The following is a 15,345-nucleotide window of genomic DNA, read 5'->3' as shown; positions in this document are numbered from 1 at the left end:
ATGGACTTCTGAGAATGCAGTAGCTTCAGAGATTCTTAGGATCCGTTAAGTTGGTTTCTTAAGGTTTTCTGCTGGGTCTTGAGTTTTCAGATTCTCATCTTCAGGTAAAAAAGTCAAATTCAGCACTGGACACAAAATTATTCTTATTTTGCCCCTACCTAGCTTGATCAGTGGGTTAGTGCCCATTCATTAGTGTTAGCATGCACAGTTCGGGATCTCAAGCTGAAACAAGACTAAAGTCTCAGAATGAGTAATAGGCAGCGTCTCTTGTCACCGGATGTGTGCTCAGACTCAACTGAGCAGAAATGCCCTTCTAGGACCTTACAGGACTGAGAGGAAGCGCTTTCCCTTACCAAGTCCTTTATCATCCAGAAGACTGAGGTGCTCTCTGGGTAAAGGAGGCTCTCGTAAACCATCTTGGTTGTTGCTTCTGTAGTATGTGTTAATGCCACTGCTTGGATTTCTCACCTCTAAAATACAGCTGGCCCAACCTGCCTGCCAGGCTTATATTTAGGCCAAGAATTAATGTTTGCCATAATTACAGCATCGCTATAGAACACTCATCCAGGGTAGGATATGAGAATTTCCATCGTCAGTTTCATTTTCTAGATAATGCATAGACTGTGTCATAGCTCATAAATTGAATTTGATGTGACTGTAATTCAGGTGAATGCTGTAGTTATATCCTGGAATGTTTGATTTTGCTTTTTGTAATAGCAGGCACTGATTGCCAAGCCACTGAAAATGCTAGGGTAGTGAGTGGTCATGCTGTTTGGATTTTATTTCTTTACCAGCAAACATTCTGTTTTTAGATGTGATATTTATAGACTGAGCCAGTAATTAATCTACATTGTATTCAGCAAAATTAGATTTTTGTTTTCAAATGGCTTTGTTGGATGAAAATCTTCCCTGAAGAATTGGCGGCATCAGAGATGCTGATAACTGTATCTCGTGGTAGATGCTTTGCAATGCAAATGTTTTAATGATCACAAATGTGATTGGATTTTAAATAGAGCCAGGCCATTGTCTCCTTTTAGTAAGTCACATTGGCTTTGAATATAAAAACACTGCATTTTAGTCTAAAATAATTTTGGCATATTGGAGTAAGTTCTTGTTTTGTAAGATATAATAAGACTGTTTGGGTCACTTTAAGATTTTTTTACTAATGTATCTATTTCCCCCTCCATATGGCCATAGGTAGGACAATGAAAATCAAAGACCAGAGTCCTTCATAGATAGATATTTACAAGGCCTAAAGGTAAGGACTGAGGAACAAAGAACTGGTTTAACATTTGCAAATGGCAGATATTGGTCAAGGTTAAACTGGTGGCATCCATATTCTGGCCACTCTGGCCAAGGACAAAGGACAACAAATCTAGAATGTTTCACTCAGTTCTGGATCCGCAGTAACCTTCAGAGGGACAGCTCTCTCAGCGGGCATTCCTGTGGACAGCTAGCTCCGTCCAAGTCTGATGTCAGCTGATGGTTGTACCTAGAATTCTCCTCCTTGACCATACAGGAGTCCCTGATGGCTGTAACCAGCCCTGTCAGGTGCCTTTCTATCAGTGCTGGGGATAGGTTCCATTAAGGTTTCTCAACTCATCAGGAATGCTAGGAAAGTCTGATGCAGCTTGTGTTCTGTTAACCTGGTCGTTTGCTGACGTGAGTGAGCAATCAGAGTCCTCCACTGCATTGGTGAGAATTTTGAATGTGAGTCCCAGAGTCCCTCATTAGCAGAACCTTGTAGACATTACCATCCCCATTTCACCTAGGGAATCTGGGGAGTTGAGTAGTTATTATATAATGTCAAGGATGAGGTTGGGACTTGGTCCAAGCTGTGCTGGACTTCACAGCCATTGACTTCAGATGTCAATGGATACCTGAAATAGCCACACCATGTTTGGTGGACCCACAGAACCTGAGAGTGGTGGGAAATCAGAAAGTGCCAGTCTATGGTGAGAAGGCTGTCATGGTCTGGATAGTTCATAGAATAATAATTTATTTCTGGTGGCTCTAGACACCAGGGAGTCCAATTTAAGATGCCAGTATTAAGAAGGGGAGGGGGAGGAGCAGGAGAATAGGGAGAGTGGGGTGGGGGAGGGGGTGCCTGCTCTCTGGGTTTTCTTCTTTTTCTTCTTTTCTTCTTACTTCATTTGGGCCCATGGCTCATGGGATGTGTGCCCCAAATTCAGAGTATGTTACTTCCTTACTTAATCTACTTTGGAATCACCTTCATGAGCATATTTTTATGAGGGTTTAAGAGTATATTATATTATAACAATAGTTTCTATGTAAACTAGAGATCTCCAAACTTTCTGTTTCACAGTGGTCTTAGTATTATCATTACTTCCCCCCTAAACACCTCAGGCTAAAATATTACTGATAATTTTAATTATTAAACAGCTCCATCCCAACAACTTATATTCAAGCTACTTTGTAGCTGTTTGAAAGAAAAATATACTGTCATTTCATGAAGTGGCCTAAATCACATATTTATGGAAAGTTTGTGTGTGTCGGATACTGGGCAGTTTCTCAGTTGATCATCTGATTTCAACCTGCATGGCATATTTGCTTTTCTTTTTAAATTATTTTTTTATTGGTTCTCTGTGAATTTCACATCATGTACCCCAGTCCTGCTTATCTCCCTGTCCCCTCTTATCTGCCCTTCATTCTTGCAACCTACCCCCCAAAATAAAACACACACACACACACACACACACACACACACACACACACGAAAGCATAGAAAACACTCCATCGTGGAAGCATAGTATTGTCACAGTATGTCCCACAGTACACCCCTCTGTCCACACGTCTTTACTTTTAAATGTTTACCACAATGAGTCATTAGTTTGGTTTGAAGTCTCTGGCTTCTGTGACACCATCACACAGCTAACTGGCTTTCACTTCCTTGGAGGCTGGCTCACCTATGCTTTGTCATCAGGTCCAGCTCCACTGTGTGTCTCCAGGCAAGGTTCGGGGCCTGTTCTCTTGAGTGCTGCAGCCAGTGAGGGGGAAGCGCTGGCTCTTCCTCTCTCATGCCCCCAGTGCCAGACAACACAGTTGGTGGTGGAGAGGAGGGCATCACCCATCACCACACACCCATGCCACCTCATGGCAAATGGCAGAGTCAGCTCTCTCAGGTTCTCACCCTCCAGGCTGGCTCACCTGTGCCCCCACCACGAGGGTCAGCTCCACTGTGCTACGCAGGGCCCACAGGGCCTGCAGAGCTGCTGCCAGTTAGAAATGGGGCCAGCTCTTCATAGCACAGCAGCCAGTGAAGGGCGGGGCCAGTCCTGTACAGCCCCTGATCATTCACATTGTTCTTGGCCACTGTCCCATTTGGGATGTCTCCATGTTTGCTAGTGATCTTGGTATGAACAAGAGCTTTATGTTACCCACAGGGATGGGAAGTTATGTGTACCACTTACCAAAACATTTCTCAGTCCCCTGCTATCTTTTAATTAATGTTTTCATTTAATTTTATGTATGTGAGTGTTTTGATGCACGTACATTTGTGCATTGTGTGTTTGCCTGGGGCCCTTGGAGGCCACAACAGGGTATTAGATCCCTTGAGACTGGAGTTAGAGATGGTTATGAGCTGTAAATGTAGATGCAAGGAGCTGACTCTGGATCCTCTGGAAAAGCAGCAAGTGTTCTTAACCTCAGAGCCAATTCTCCAGCCCCTGTCCCATGCTAATTTTAATATCTTATTATGTCTATTTCAGTAGATGTAAATTCTATGCTGTACTGGCTAGTTCTGTGTCAACTTGACATAAGCTGTAGTTATTACAGAGAAAGGAGCTTCAGTTGAGGAAATGCCTCCATGAGATCCAGCTGTGGGGCATTTTCTCAATTAGTGATCAAGGGGGAAAGGCCCCTTGTGGGTGGGACCATCTCTGGGCTGGTAGTCTTGGGTTTTATAAGAGAGCAGGCTGAGCAAGCCAGTAGAAGCAAGCCAGTAGAAGCAAGCCAGTAAGTAACATCCCTCCATGGCCTCTGCATCAGCTCCTGCTTCCTGACCTGCTTGAGTTCCAGTCCTGACTTCCTTGGTGATGAACAGCAGTATGGAAGTATAAGCTAAATAAACCCTTTCCTCCCCAACTTGCTTCTTGGTCATGATGTTTATGCAGGAATAGAAGCCCTGACTAAGACATATGCCTTCTCCTCTGCTGTGTTTGTTCAGTTGGACTTCCCCACTGTTACACAGTATAGCTATCACATAACCTTATCTATATGCTGTGGGGATAAGGTGTCTGTCTCTATTTGTCAAATTACCTTGGCAATACTTTCATGTCTTGTATGAATTTTGGAACAACTTGACAAATTAGAAAACTAGATAGCAAAGTGGGATTTTGGGTGGAATCATATTGTTTGGCCTTGATTAGGATTCTCGTTAAGTTGCCAGCTGAGCAGCCATGGTAACTTACTCCACTCAGTCTGAACACCTCAGATATAATACCCAGACAATGGTATCTGCCTCATTGGACTTCAGGGAAGATTAAATGGGCGAGTACAGGGAAGGCATTGACAACTGTGCCAAGCATAATGTAAGCATTTGGAAATCTTAGCTATTAATATTCCTTGGTTTAACTCATCTCATTAAAGGAACCAGGACAATTAATCAAGTCAGTTCATCAAAGGAACTAAGTGGGGCAATCACAAACTTTTCAGATAGACTCTAAGCAAGGAGTCCATCTGAAAATACCCGAGTGTGTTCTGTTGACCCCCGGTCCACGGTTCCACACACTGGAATTGGGTCGCATTGTAATCTCCTTCCTTGTGTGGTTTGCAATGTGATGTCTTGAGCTCATTGTAAGTGCTGGTGTGTGCGCATGCATGTGTGTGATTGACCTGCATCCCGAGCAGTGTGAACTGTCACCTTATCACTCCTAGCAGATTTTTTTATCTTAATTTCTTGACTTCTAGTATCAAGGAAAGGTGGATGGACACATGGGACAACAGTAAGGGAGAGTTGGGTAATCCATGAGGTACTCATTCATCTGAAGATGTTGGAGGGATGTTAGACTTTCTGTCTTTCCTTCAGGCTGGCTTGTAGATTTATTTAGTTCCTATTTTGTCCTCCTTCCTAAGCGGCTGGGGAGGCCTCGGGATGTTTCACATCATTGCCTCCTTTTTGTCTATGCTGAGAGTTATATTTCCCATCTCTGTTTCCCATCTCCTGTGCAAATCCCAGCCCTCATTTCTAAGTCTGTTAGCCTCGTGGTTAGTGCAATGCCCTCTTCAGGTGACTTTCTGGTTGAGCTCTCTTGTTTCAGAACTTGAGGATATCTTTCATCTCAGTACCCCATTCAAACTTACCTCTTTTTTAAAAAAAAATTTTATTAGGTATTTTCCTCATTTACATTTCCAATGCTATCCCAAAAGTCCCCCATACCCCCCTCACTCCCCCCTTTTGGCCCTGGCGTTCCCCTGTACTGGGGCATATAAAGTTTGCAAGTCCAATGGTCCTCTCTTTCCAGTGATGGCTGACTAGGCCATCTTTTGATACATATGCAGCTAGAGACAAGAGCTCCGGGGTACTGGTTAGTTCATATTGTTGTTCCACCTATAGGGTTGCCGTTCCCTTTAGCTCCTTGGGTACTTTCTCTAGCTCCTCCATCGGGGGCCCTGTGATTCATCAAACTTACCTCTTAATCAAAGCATCTTTTACTTGATTTGATTTTTATAGATATATTTTAAAACCAAGATGGATTTGACCATCAGTCAATCTTTTACCATAGATGTGCCAAATAGTGAAATTTCCTGTCAATGAGGTTTTCTCTTATGGAGGTCCATATTATTTTCAGAGCCAAGGCAAGTCATGGTACCTGCGATCTTTGTTCACTAATGGTGTTTAGAGGCTCAGCTCACCAGTGTTAGGGAATGAGATTGGTGCCATCAACATGTTTAAAGCAATTGACAAGATGCTCTGGGCTCGGGAACGAGTTCACTGGGAAGCCTTTGATTCCATATGGCTGAGTTTTATTGACGATTCTCCCAGTGGGATTTTCTAACCTTCTAATTTTATGCCTTAATTGCAAGTGCTAACTACTTGCCTTTTAAAAGAGGTGATTTGGATGATTAGCACTGTAGATTGTCTTAGAAACCCTGTGCATCTGCTGCATACTTCTGCAAATATTCTTTTTTTTATTTAATTCTTTTAAATGTATTCAGTTTACACTACCCCTGCCAGTTCAAGTCTCTCTGTAGATATTCTTTAACAGGTGCCATCTCTACTGATGTGAGCCTTAGCTTGTAATGGCAGGGGCAACCTCTCTGTGCATCAGAAGAAAACTCCTGGTGTGCAGGTGGAACATTTTCTCTTCTGCCTCTGTGTAGGGCCCTCCTGTGTTCATAGGTCTGCAAAGTCAAGGTGACGGGGTCTCTCTGCCCCATCTCTCCCATCCGTCCCTGCCTTGACCTTTGGCCTGCATACTTCTCCCTATTGGCCATCCATGTTTCCTGCATCCATTGCACATGGCTGTTGTTTAGTTGGTAGGATTTCTCTGGATGAGCTTGTCTACCCTTAGCCCTATCTTAATATAGTTGTACTAGATTTTCTTTGTTTCTTCTGACTTTAAAAATTTTAAAGTGCCCCCCTCATTGTAAACACACACACACACACACACACACACACACACACACACACACACACACACAAGCAGATGTTGTTGGCTAGTAGATTTCTTTCCTGCTATTCATCTGAACATATATGCAGTTAGGCATCTCTAGCTCTCATTGATTTAAAAACAGTTGCTGCTGGAGACCCGGGGCCTGCTCCCTTATGGCTCGATCTTTCTTTGTTTCCTTCTTAGTTCTTTGCCTACTGAAGCTGCCTGTACAAGGCCGGCAGCACACAGAAGGCTCATCTCCAGGCAAATGAGGTTAGACAATATAGAGACTTGCAGTTTGTCTACAGAGCCACCATTCTGGTCCAGCCCCCCAGAGCAGATGGGTTTACAAATTAGAGCAGTCATTTTCATTTCTGGTTAGAGATGCAGAGGAAATTTTGCATGCCTGAAGAGAGGAAAACATCCCCAAATGCTCACACCAGCCAGGCATACAGCACACTTGTCACTTTCATGACTTATAAAAGCCTTTTCCAGGGGCTGCAGAGATGGCTCGGCAGTTAAGAACACTGACTGCTCTTCCAGAGGTCCTGAGTTCAATTCCTAGCAACCACATGGTGGCCCACAACCATCTGTAATGGGATCTAATATCCTCTTCTGGTGTGTCTGAAGACAGCTATAGTGTACTCATATACATAAAATAAATATATAAATCTTTTTAAAATTTTTATTTTTTAATAGTTTTTATTGGATATTTTCTTTATTTACATTTCAAATGTTGTTCCCTTTCCTGGTTACCACCCCTCCAAAAGACCCTATCCCATCCTCCCTCCCCCTGTTCCATATATATATAATTCTTAACAACAACAACAACAACAACAACAACAACAACAACAACAACAACAGCCTTTTCCAAGGTGACCTGCTGACTAGCATCTTCCTCAACCTATGCATGTTTTTCAGTTTCTCTCGGTCCCTTCCTGATCCCATTTTCCCCTATTCTCCCAAAGTGACCACTGTTGTGAATATAGGAGTGGCTATTGCTCAGTTTTGTGTCTTTTCCAAAAATAGAAAAACCCTGTGTATAATGAATTTATTCACATGATTACACAATTCTTTTTCATGGCCATATAGCCTTTTGACATGGGTGTACTGGGGAAGGCTATCCTTTCCCCTGGCTTTGGCACGGCTTAAACAGAGACCTGTTTGAGGACACATGCAATGTGTTTTAATGATGATGGCTATATCTTGTCCTGCTTTATAACTCTAACACACACCTTTAATCCCAGCCCTTGAGGCAGAGGCAGGTAGATCTCTGTGACTTTGAGGCCAGCATGGTCTACATAGTGAGTCCCAGTCTAGTCAGGGCTACATAGTGAAAACATGTCTCAAATGTATATAAGTATGTATTGTTAATTATTACTGTGTGTGTATGAATGATGTGTGCATGTGAGTTCAGGCATGTGTTTGTCATGGCACATGTGTAGAGGACAACTTTCAGGAATTGGTTTTCTCATTCCTTCATCGTTGGTTCTGGGGATCTAACTCCTATCGTCAGGCTTGTGCAAGAAGTGCCTTTCCCCTTCAGCCCTCTCACCAGTCCTGTTTTCTGCTTTTAAAATCTTTACCTTCCATCCAGCAAACTTTCTGAAGTTCCACATTCTGATAATTTATCTGCACAGTTGTACAGTCTGTGAATTACCACCCCTCTTCAGTTATACCCCCGCCTCTCTCTACTGGCTAGAGCCTTTTGTATAGGGTTCAGTGTCTCGGCCACAGTCAACATCTTTGCTTTGTTCTCAGTTTCAGAGAGAAGCCTTTCAACATTTTACGAATAAAAATCATACTTGCTGGGGGCTTTTTTTTTTTTTTTGGATACTCTTTATCAGGTTAAGAAGTCTTCCCACGCGTGGGTGTGGACCTTACAAGAAAACTTCTCAGCAGCCTTGAGATGATCACAGGCAAGTTAATTGGCAGTTTGCTTGCAGGCATCTCTTCCTAAGCAGTCTGGGAGGCGAAAGTTGACATGCTTCCTGGGTGTATAGGATTGTGATTTTGTAAAAGGAGTTTTTTTTTTTTTTTTTGGCACGGTTGGTGCCTCTGGTAGAACAGAAACGCATGCACTGGAGCAGCGTGTCAAGATTCTGAGCAGGATAATGGTATCGTGAGTGACGGAAGGAAGGAAAGCATTCTGTTTGAAACTGGAATGTCGCTGGCACTGTGTAGTTGTAGTGTGCCCCTGAGGATGTGATTACGAATAGAAACAAGGGCCAGAGGCTGGGTCAGGTGTTGGAGAAAGCCTCAAGCTGCCTTCTATTCCTCTCATGTCTGCAGCTGAACACGTCTTAATGATATACCAGAAAGACTCTTTACTTGTTGGCCAGAGTAGAGCGAGAGCCGGAGAGATTTCAAGCGGGTTTCCAAAAGCCTCGTGTTCTAGAAACATGGGACAAGGAGTAGGCAGACAATTAGACACAACAGATCTCATGTTTGATCACTTTCTGTCAGGGTCATGAGCTTGAACTTCCGGTGTCCTTTAGCCTACTTACAAATGGGGTTCACCTCACAGGCGAGAATCAGGAAGCCAGTGAAGAGCTGAGGGGAAGTTTCAACTACCCAAATTGATCTTGGAATCATTACTGAGTGAGTTGAGAGTTCCTAATACAGAAATAATAATAATAATAATAGTAATAAAATCAAGGTACAGGGCTGTGTATTTTAGTAAGATTCATATCTCTTGGTTCAGCAAGGTGATTGGCTAGTGTTCCTGGTACAGAAGTATGGGTTTGTTCTCCTTTACTCCTGGTGGGAAACACTTGTGGACTCCACTCGGTGTTAGGATTTAGTTGAGACCTTTACTGAAGGAAGAAGGGAGAATTCCTTTTCTGGACAAAAGTGCTGTGACATTTGGACCCTGGCTTCACTGTTTGGCTGTCTCTCAGCATGGGGCTGCCAGTTGTGTTCAAAGCCATTCCTGTGGGCAACACAGACACACACTAGGAAGCAAAAGATGCTAGGCCTCCCTCTTCCTGTCATCCCTAGGGCATTTCCTTTCCTCTCCCATGGTCACCCACACAGGAGAGTAGACTCCAGGCTTCCTCTGATACTTACTCTTTCTCAGCTTCCCATTGCTCCAAACTCAGGGAGCCAGAGCTAAGCTTGCTGTGGTTCCATCCTAAAGGGCAGGTGTAGACTCTGAGCATTTCAGGACTGCATGGTCCTTCCCATCCCACTCCTCAGCGGGCCTCTGATGAAGAGATATGCTTGATTCTTTAAGTTGAGAGCTTTGCCATGCCAGCAAAACACTCCGAGTTTGGATCCCAAGCCCTTAGGCTGTACCGGGTGGCTTGTGACTGTGAGCCCAGCACTGGGGTGGGGTGGGGGTGGGGGTGTGTGGGGGGTGTACAACAAAGCATCCCATTCTTTCCTGCCTTCTCAGGCAGTGGCTGCACACTGTATTAGCTCACTCTGCATGGGTCCAGGATAGGAGAAACGACTTGCTTTTATAGTAAATTGAATGTTATTTAGCCCTTCTACAAATGCAGCTATGGGATTACTTAAGGCTCCCAACATTTTCCATTTTACATACTATGCACTCCAAAGCAGCCTCTTTCACTCAGTGTCCCCCACTTGGCCTCTTAGCAGCTTCTGGGTTCCAGGCACTGGGGCTGGGGACATTCAAGTGGGGGGAAAAAACAACCAGACAGGAAAAGAACTTGACCTCACAGGCTTAAAAGATAATAGAGGAAGACAGAAAGTAATACTGTTTGTTTGTTTTTTAACATGGTAGGAGATGCCAGAGGTTTCAGGGAAAATAAAGCAGGAGAGGAAGAGTCACTGATAGGGGATGGAGACTGCAGTACTAACGAGGGTGCACGGAGACATCCTCGTCAGAAGACAGTAATAAGCAAAGACTCACAGGAAGAAGCTTAGAGCAGCTTCAAGAATTAAGGCTTTCCAGGCTAAGGGATAACCAATATAAATAAAGGCTCTGAGGCAGGGGAATACCTGGAGGGATGGAGGAACCATGGTCCGTGTCTGGAGATGATGGAGGGAGGGAAGGGATGGATGAAGAGCTGGAGGCAGAAAATTCAGGCTGGCAAGAGTGCATGACGACCTGGGCTTCTGTTTCTGAATTAACCATTTCCTTTAGCACCAAAATACAAACATCATCATAACATAAGAAATGTGCCCATCTTAGAGACATGGTGACCATACATAGTGTGTGGCAGTTAGGACTTGTCCTCTGTACTAAATGACTAGGTGTGAACTCCACAGGGCAGATTTGATGGTTGTTAGGGCTTTTTGCATTGATTGCCAGGCATGGCATGGTGCAGTTCCAGCCACACAGTAAGCCTTCAATCAATAGCCACTGAGTGGTCCTCTTAGTGTGCCTATTCTCCAAACATGCATTTGAGGGCTCAGAAGATGGATGGCTCAATGGGAGAAGTACTGGCCACACCAGCAAAATAATCTGAGTTTGAATCCCAGCTTCTCAAGCTGTGTGGGGTGACTCGTGTCTGTGACCCCAGCACTGAACGGGTACAGATGAGTGGATCACTGGAGATTTCTGGCCAGCTAGTTGGGCCCAAACTGGTAAGCTCATAGGATCATTGGGAGAGTTTATCTCAAAGCATAAAGTGGAGAGTAATGAGGGATGGATGCTTGATGTTGACCTTTGGCCTCTACACACACACACACACGCACACGCACACGCACACGAATACGAATATGTGTGAACATACCACGCACACATAAACAGACACAGATGCACAGAAATAACACATTTGAGGTGGGATTCATGATATTCACTTAATTCCTATTAATTTTTGTTGTCTGAAGAAATGGAACACTTACTCTTTGCTTGATTCTAAGGGCGTGATAATTTGGTGTCACTTTGGTGGAGATGACGTACCGGGATCATTCCCTGCTGGGCAGCAGGGGTGGTATTGTGCTGGTATTGGTTAGTGGGTCCAGTGGCTCTTTCTCCTCCCCAACCTTTCCACTTCCCAGCAGTGACGCAGATTCAGGGGTGTGGGTTGTAAGGATGAGGCAGCTACAACTGCAGTGTTCTCCTGGAGCATGGTGTGGCCATTTGGAGGGTGTGGCGGGCATCATACCCAATGGCCACACATCTGGTAGCTTCGTGCCATAGGAATGTAGACACATTCACCAGAAGGTCCTTTGGAGGCTATTGACTAGTGTGTCTGCTGTCCCACAAAGGGCCTTTGGCCCCTCTGAGAGAGAGATGTCTTAGCAGTAGGCTGTGATGATGGAGCTAAGGACCCAGAGCCTGTCTGTCCCTAGAACGGCAGTCTCACTTCAAAGCCACCAATTCTTTCAAGCTGCTTGGTGGCAGCTTCAGCTTCTGGAATTAATTTCTGTATCGATCCCTTCTGATTTAAATGGAGTTCTACCTTTTTTTTTTTTGGAACATGGATCCAATTTTTTTCTTTGTGACAAGGTCAACCTTGGATGATTTAAACGTTGATTTCAGAAACACAGTTGTAATTGTCCCCTTTGTTCTAGCTAATTAAATTCTTCCTTCCTCCTGTCAACTAATTCTTGAGGTGACACTCCCTCCACTTGCCTGCCCTAAAAATAAACTGGAAATAAGCCAACATTTTGACTAAAGATGCAGCTCCCACCCCCATCACATGCTGTCCAAATAACAATCAATTCATCCATATTTATTTTTTTCAATGCTTTTAAAAAAGCCTCACCATCTCTCTTGATGTGGAAATAGAGAAGTAAATAGGACATTTGAAAGTCCCTCATTCACGGAGCTCACAATCTTTTTTTTTTTTCCTGTGGGACAGAGAGAAAAGATTCTTTTAGATTTCACAGTGAGTAAAGTCTTCACCTGGGGAGAGAACTGAATATAGTGGCATAGGGAGCCATTCAGAGTCTGGAGAAGAGACTCCAGGCAGTGTCCCAGCAGCTGACATGGCCCTGAGGTGGGAGGCTTCACACAGCCCAGAGACCTGTAGTCCACCAAGAAAGTACAAGGAGAGGTGGGGAGGAGCAACCTTCAAAGATAGGGAGGAACTGGATCAGGGAGGGCTTCGCCATCTTGGGGTTTCTTCTGTGCTTATAGATTTATAAATACTTAAAATTATTGACTGTCTGGATATTCTCTTTGGATGCTAACTTATTGACTCATAGAGATCCTGAGCGATATAGCATAGACCCAATGTCATGGTTTTGGAGCTCTGTTTGATTCAGTTCCCAATCCTCTTCCACCCCTGAAGGAGTCTGTTGGAAACTGTTTGATGAACATAATTAGAATAAGGATAGCCATTTTACCATGCAGAATTCTGGCCACATAGGCTTGTTGGGCAAACTCACTTGAGCAAGGGAACAGAGAGTCCCCTTTCTGTGCCATTGATTCTGTAGTGAATTCTATTCTGCAGTCAGCTCTAAGAAGCTGGGGTATAGCGGTTGTGATTGAATTTTCCTTTATCACAGGAACAAATTGTAACTGAATAGCACAGAGCTTGAGCCCCAACTCTGGTGCCAACTCCAGAGGAGCAGGTGGTTCTTGTGCTACTGCTCTGTGGTGTGTTCCCAAGGACCAACAAATGGCCCTTCCAAGGTCAGCAGCAAAGAAGTTTGAGAGCAATGTGTACACAATGAAGACACACAGAGCTGCGTCTTCATCCTTCCTATCCACTGAGACCCTGTTTCCTGTGCTGACCCTGCAGAGTGATGGGACCAGCAGATCTCACAAAACTCTGCTGAAGTTCCTACCATACTCTCTTCCAGCCAGATTATTGTAGGAGCATCTGGCCCTGGAAACCATTAATTCAATAACATTATCTTAAAGATCTGCCCACAGGATCAGCTAGGAAGGTGTGAGAGATTTAGGCAAGCCAGAAATTGGACAGCCATTTCTCATTCAGAAATCTTGCAAAGGTTCAGGATGTGAAAAAGATTCCAATTTAGATCCCCGACATCATTTGTCATGACTAGCTGCTTATGACAAAGTCTTTTCTAAAGAGTCTTACTTTAAACCTTTTGTCTAAAACGTTCTACTCAATGATGTGTTCCTGAAATCCATGTGGTCTGGGGCTGAGGGTTGGGGTAGGTTGTTATCATGTTTCTCTTGCTATCCAGGATGAGTGTCCCGCTGGGATGATGGGGGTGGGGCCAGGGAGCAAATGCTTATGTGCTCTCTTATGTGTGTTAAGAGAGCAGAGCTGGTAACAGGCAGCTCATTTCCTATCAGTAACACCATACTCCTTGTGAGGGAATAATTGACCCATTTACGGTCTCCTTTTAGTTTGTTGCAGATCCTTGTGCCAGCAACCCTTGTCACCATGGTAACTGCAGCAGCAGCAGCAGCAGCAGCAGCGACAGCTACCTCTGCATTTGCAACGACGGCTATGAAGGTCTTAACTGTGAACAACCACTTCCCAGTATTCCAACCTCTGGCTGGACAGAGTCCACGGCACCCAGACAGCTTCAGCCTGTCCCCGCCACCCAGGAGCCTGACATAATCCTGCCCCGCTCTCAGGCAACCGTGACACTGCCAACTTGGCAGCCAAAAACAGGGCAGAAAGTTGTAGAAATGAAATGGGATCAAGTAGAGGTAAGAATATTGTATGGAATGTATTTTTCACAGGAGAAACCAGAAATGTCAAAACAATTCCAGCGGTTTTAATGCAAGCAATAAGAATAGAAGGCCTTTAAGTTAGTCTCTGAGCAAACCATGCATGTAACCCTACATCCATTTTTGCTTGTATACATGACTTTTTTCAGCACTGAGGACTGAACCTAGAACTTTACAGATGCCAGGCAAGTACTCTAGCACTGACAAGGTCTAGGTTGCTCAGGCAACCTCTTGCTGCACAGATGCACATATGCCCTCCCCTGCTCACCAAGTCCAGATTTATGATGATTTTCTGATTAAAAAAAAAAGGATTCAACAAAAATTAAAAAAATGATTTGGATTATTTCCTGGAATAATCCCCACATATATTTCTGTACATTAATTTGGAATTGAGGAGCTAGTTCAATGTGTGTGTCACACAAGGATGTGTATGCATATCGCAGGACCCAATTACCATGAATGTATGAGTGTGGTGGACCTGTCCTGTCTCAGACAATACTGTTTCACTCTGGTCCTCGCTGGCTCTGGCTCTTACAAACTTTTCCCCCTGCTTCTGCTGGGGTCTTAAAATATAGTCCAGTCTGGACTGGAACTCACTATATGGCCTGGATTAGCCTTCGGCTTGTGTGGTTCTCCTCAGCATCCCAGATGCTGGGAGTATAGGTTTACACCATCATATCTTGCAATGAACTTTAGATTTTTTTAAATTTAATTTTAATTAAAAAAACAAAATTAAAAAATTCAAACTTTTATCTAAATTAATATATGCTAATAATATATGCTAGTATATATAGTATATAGCTATATGTTATGTATATAGTATATATGATATATAAATATATAGTATATATAGTATGGGCTATTAGCATGTACTAATTGTAGGTGATAAAGAGTTTATTATGACATTTTTATATCTCTGCATATGTAATTTGCTCATATTCACCCCATTAGTCTCTCTTGGCTCCCCCTCACCATCCCAGCCATCTCCCATTTGCTTCCATGTCTTCTTCTGTGTGTGAGGCAGTCATTTTCATCACAGTTGTTGACAAGAGGATGTGTGAGAGCTTGTCCATAGGCGCGTGGGTGCCGTATGGTTACACCACTGAAGAAAACGTCCCTCCTTCTCCCTTCAGTCCTTAGTTGTGTGGAAATCTTCAGATG

The 15,345-nt window shown here is 43.8% G+C and overlaps 1 protein-coding gene across 1 annotated transcript in view; it reads left to right on the top strand.

Moving 5' to 3' along the window:
* The window catches only part of Dner (delta/notch-like EGF repeat containing), a 326,383-nt gene that overhangs the window by 96,746 nt on the left and 214,292 nt on the right, over nt 1-15,345 (top strand). The window contains exon 2 of the mRNA NM_152915.1: nt 13,855-14,163. Within this exon, the coding sequence (NP_690879.1) occupies nt 13,855-14,163 (309 nt within the window). The remainder of the gene's footprint in view (nt 1-13,854; nt 14,164-15,345) is intronic.

The sequence above is a fragment of the Mus musculus genome, chromosome 1 (genome assembly GCF_000001635.26).
Source record: "Mus musculus strain C57BL/6J chromosome 1, GRCm38.p6 C57BL/6J".
NCBI classification, from domain to species: domain Eukaryota; kingdom Metazoa; phylum Chordata; class Mammalia; order Rodentia; family Muridae; genus Mus; species Mus musculus.
Note: the sequence above shows the minus strand (reverse complement) of the source record. Positions and strands in the feature narration are given on the sequence as shown.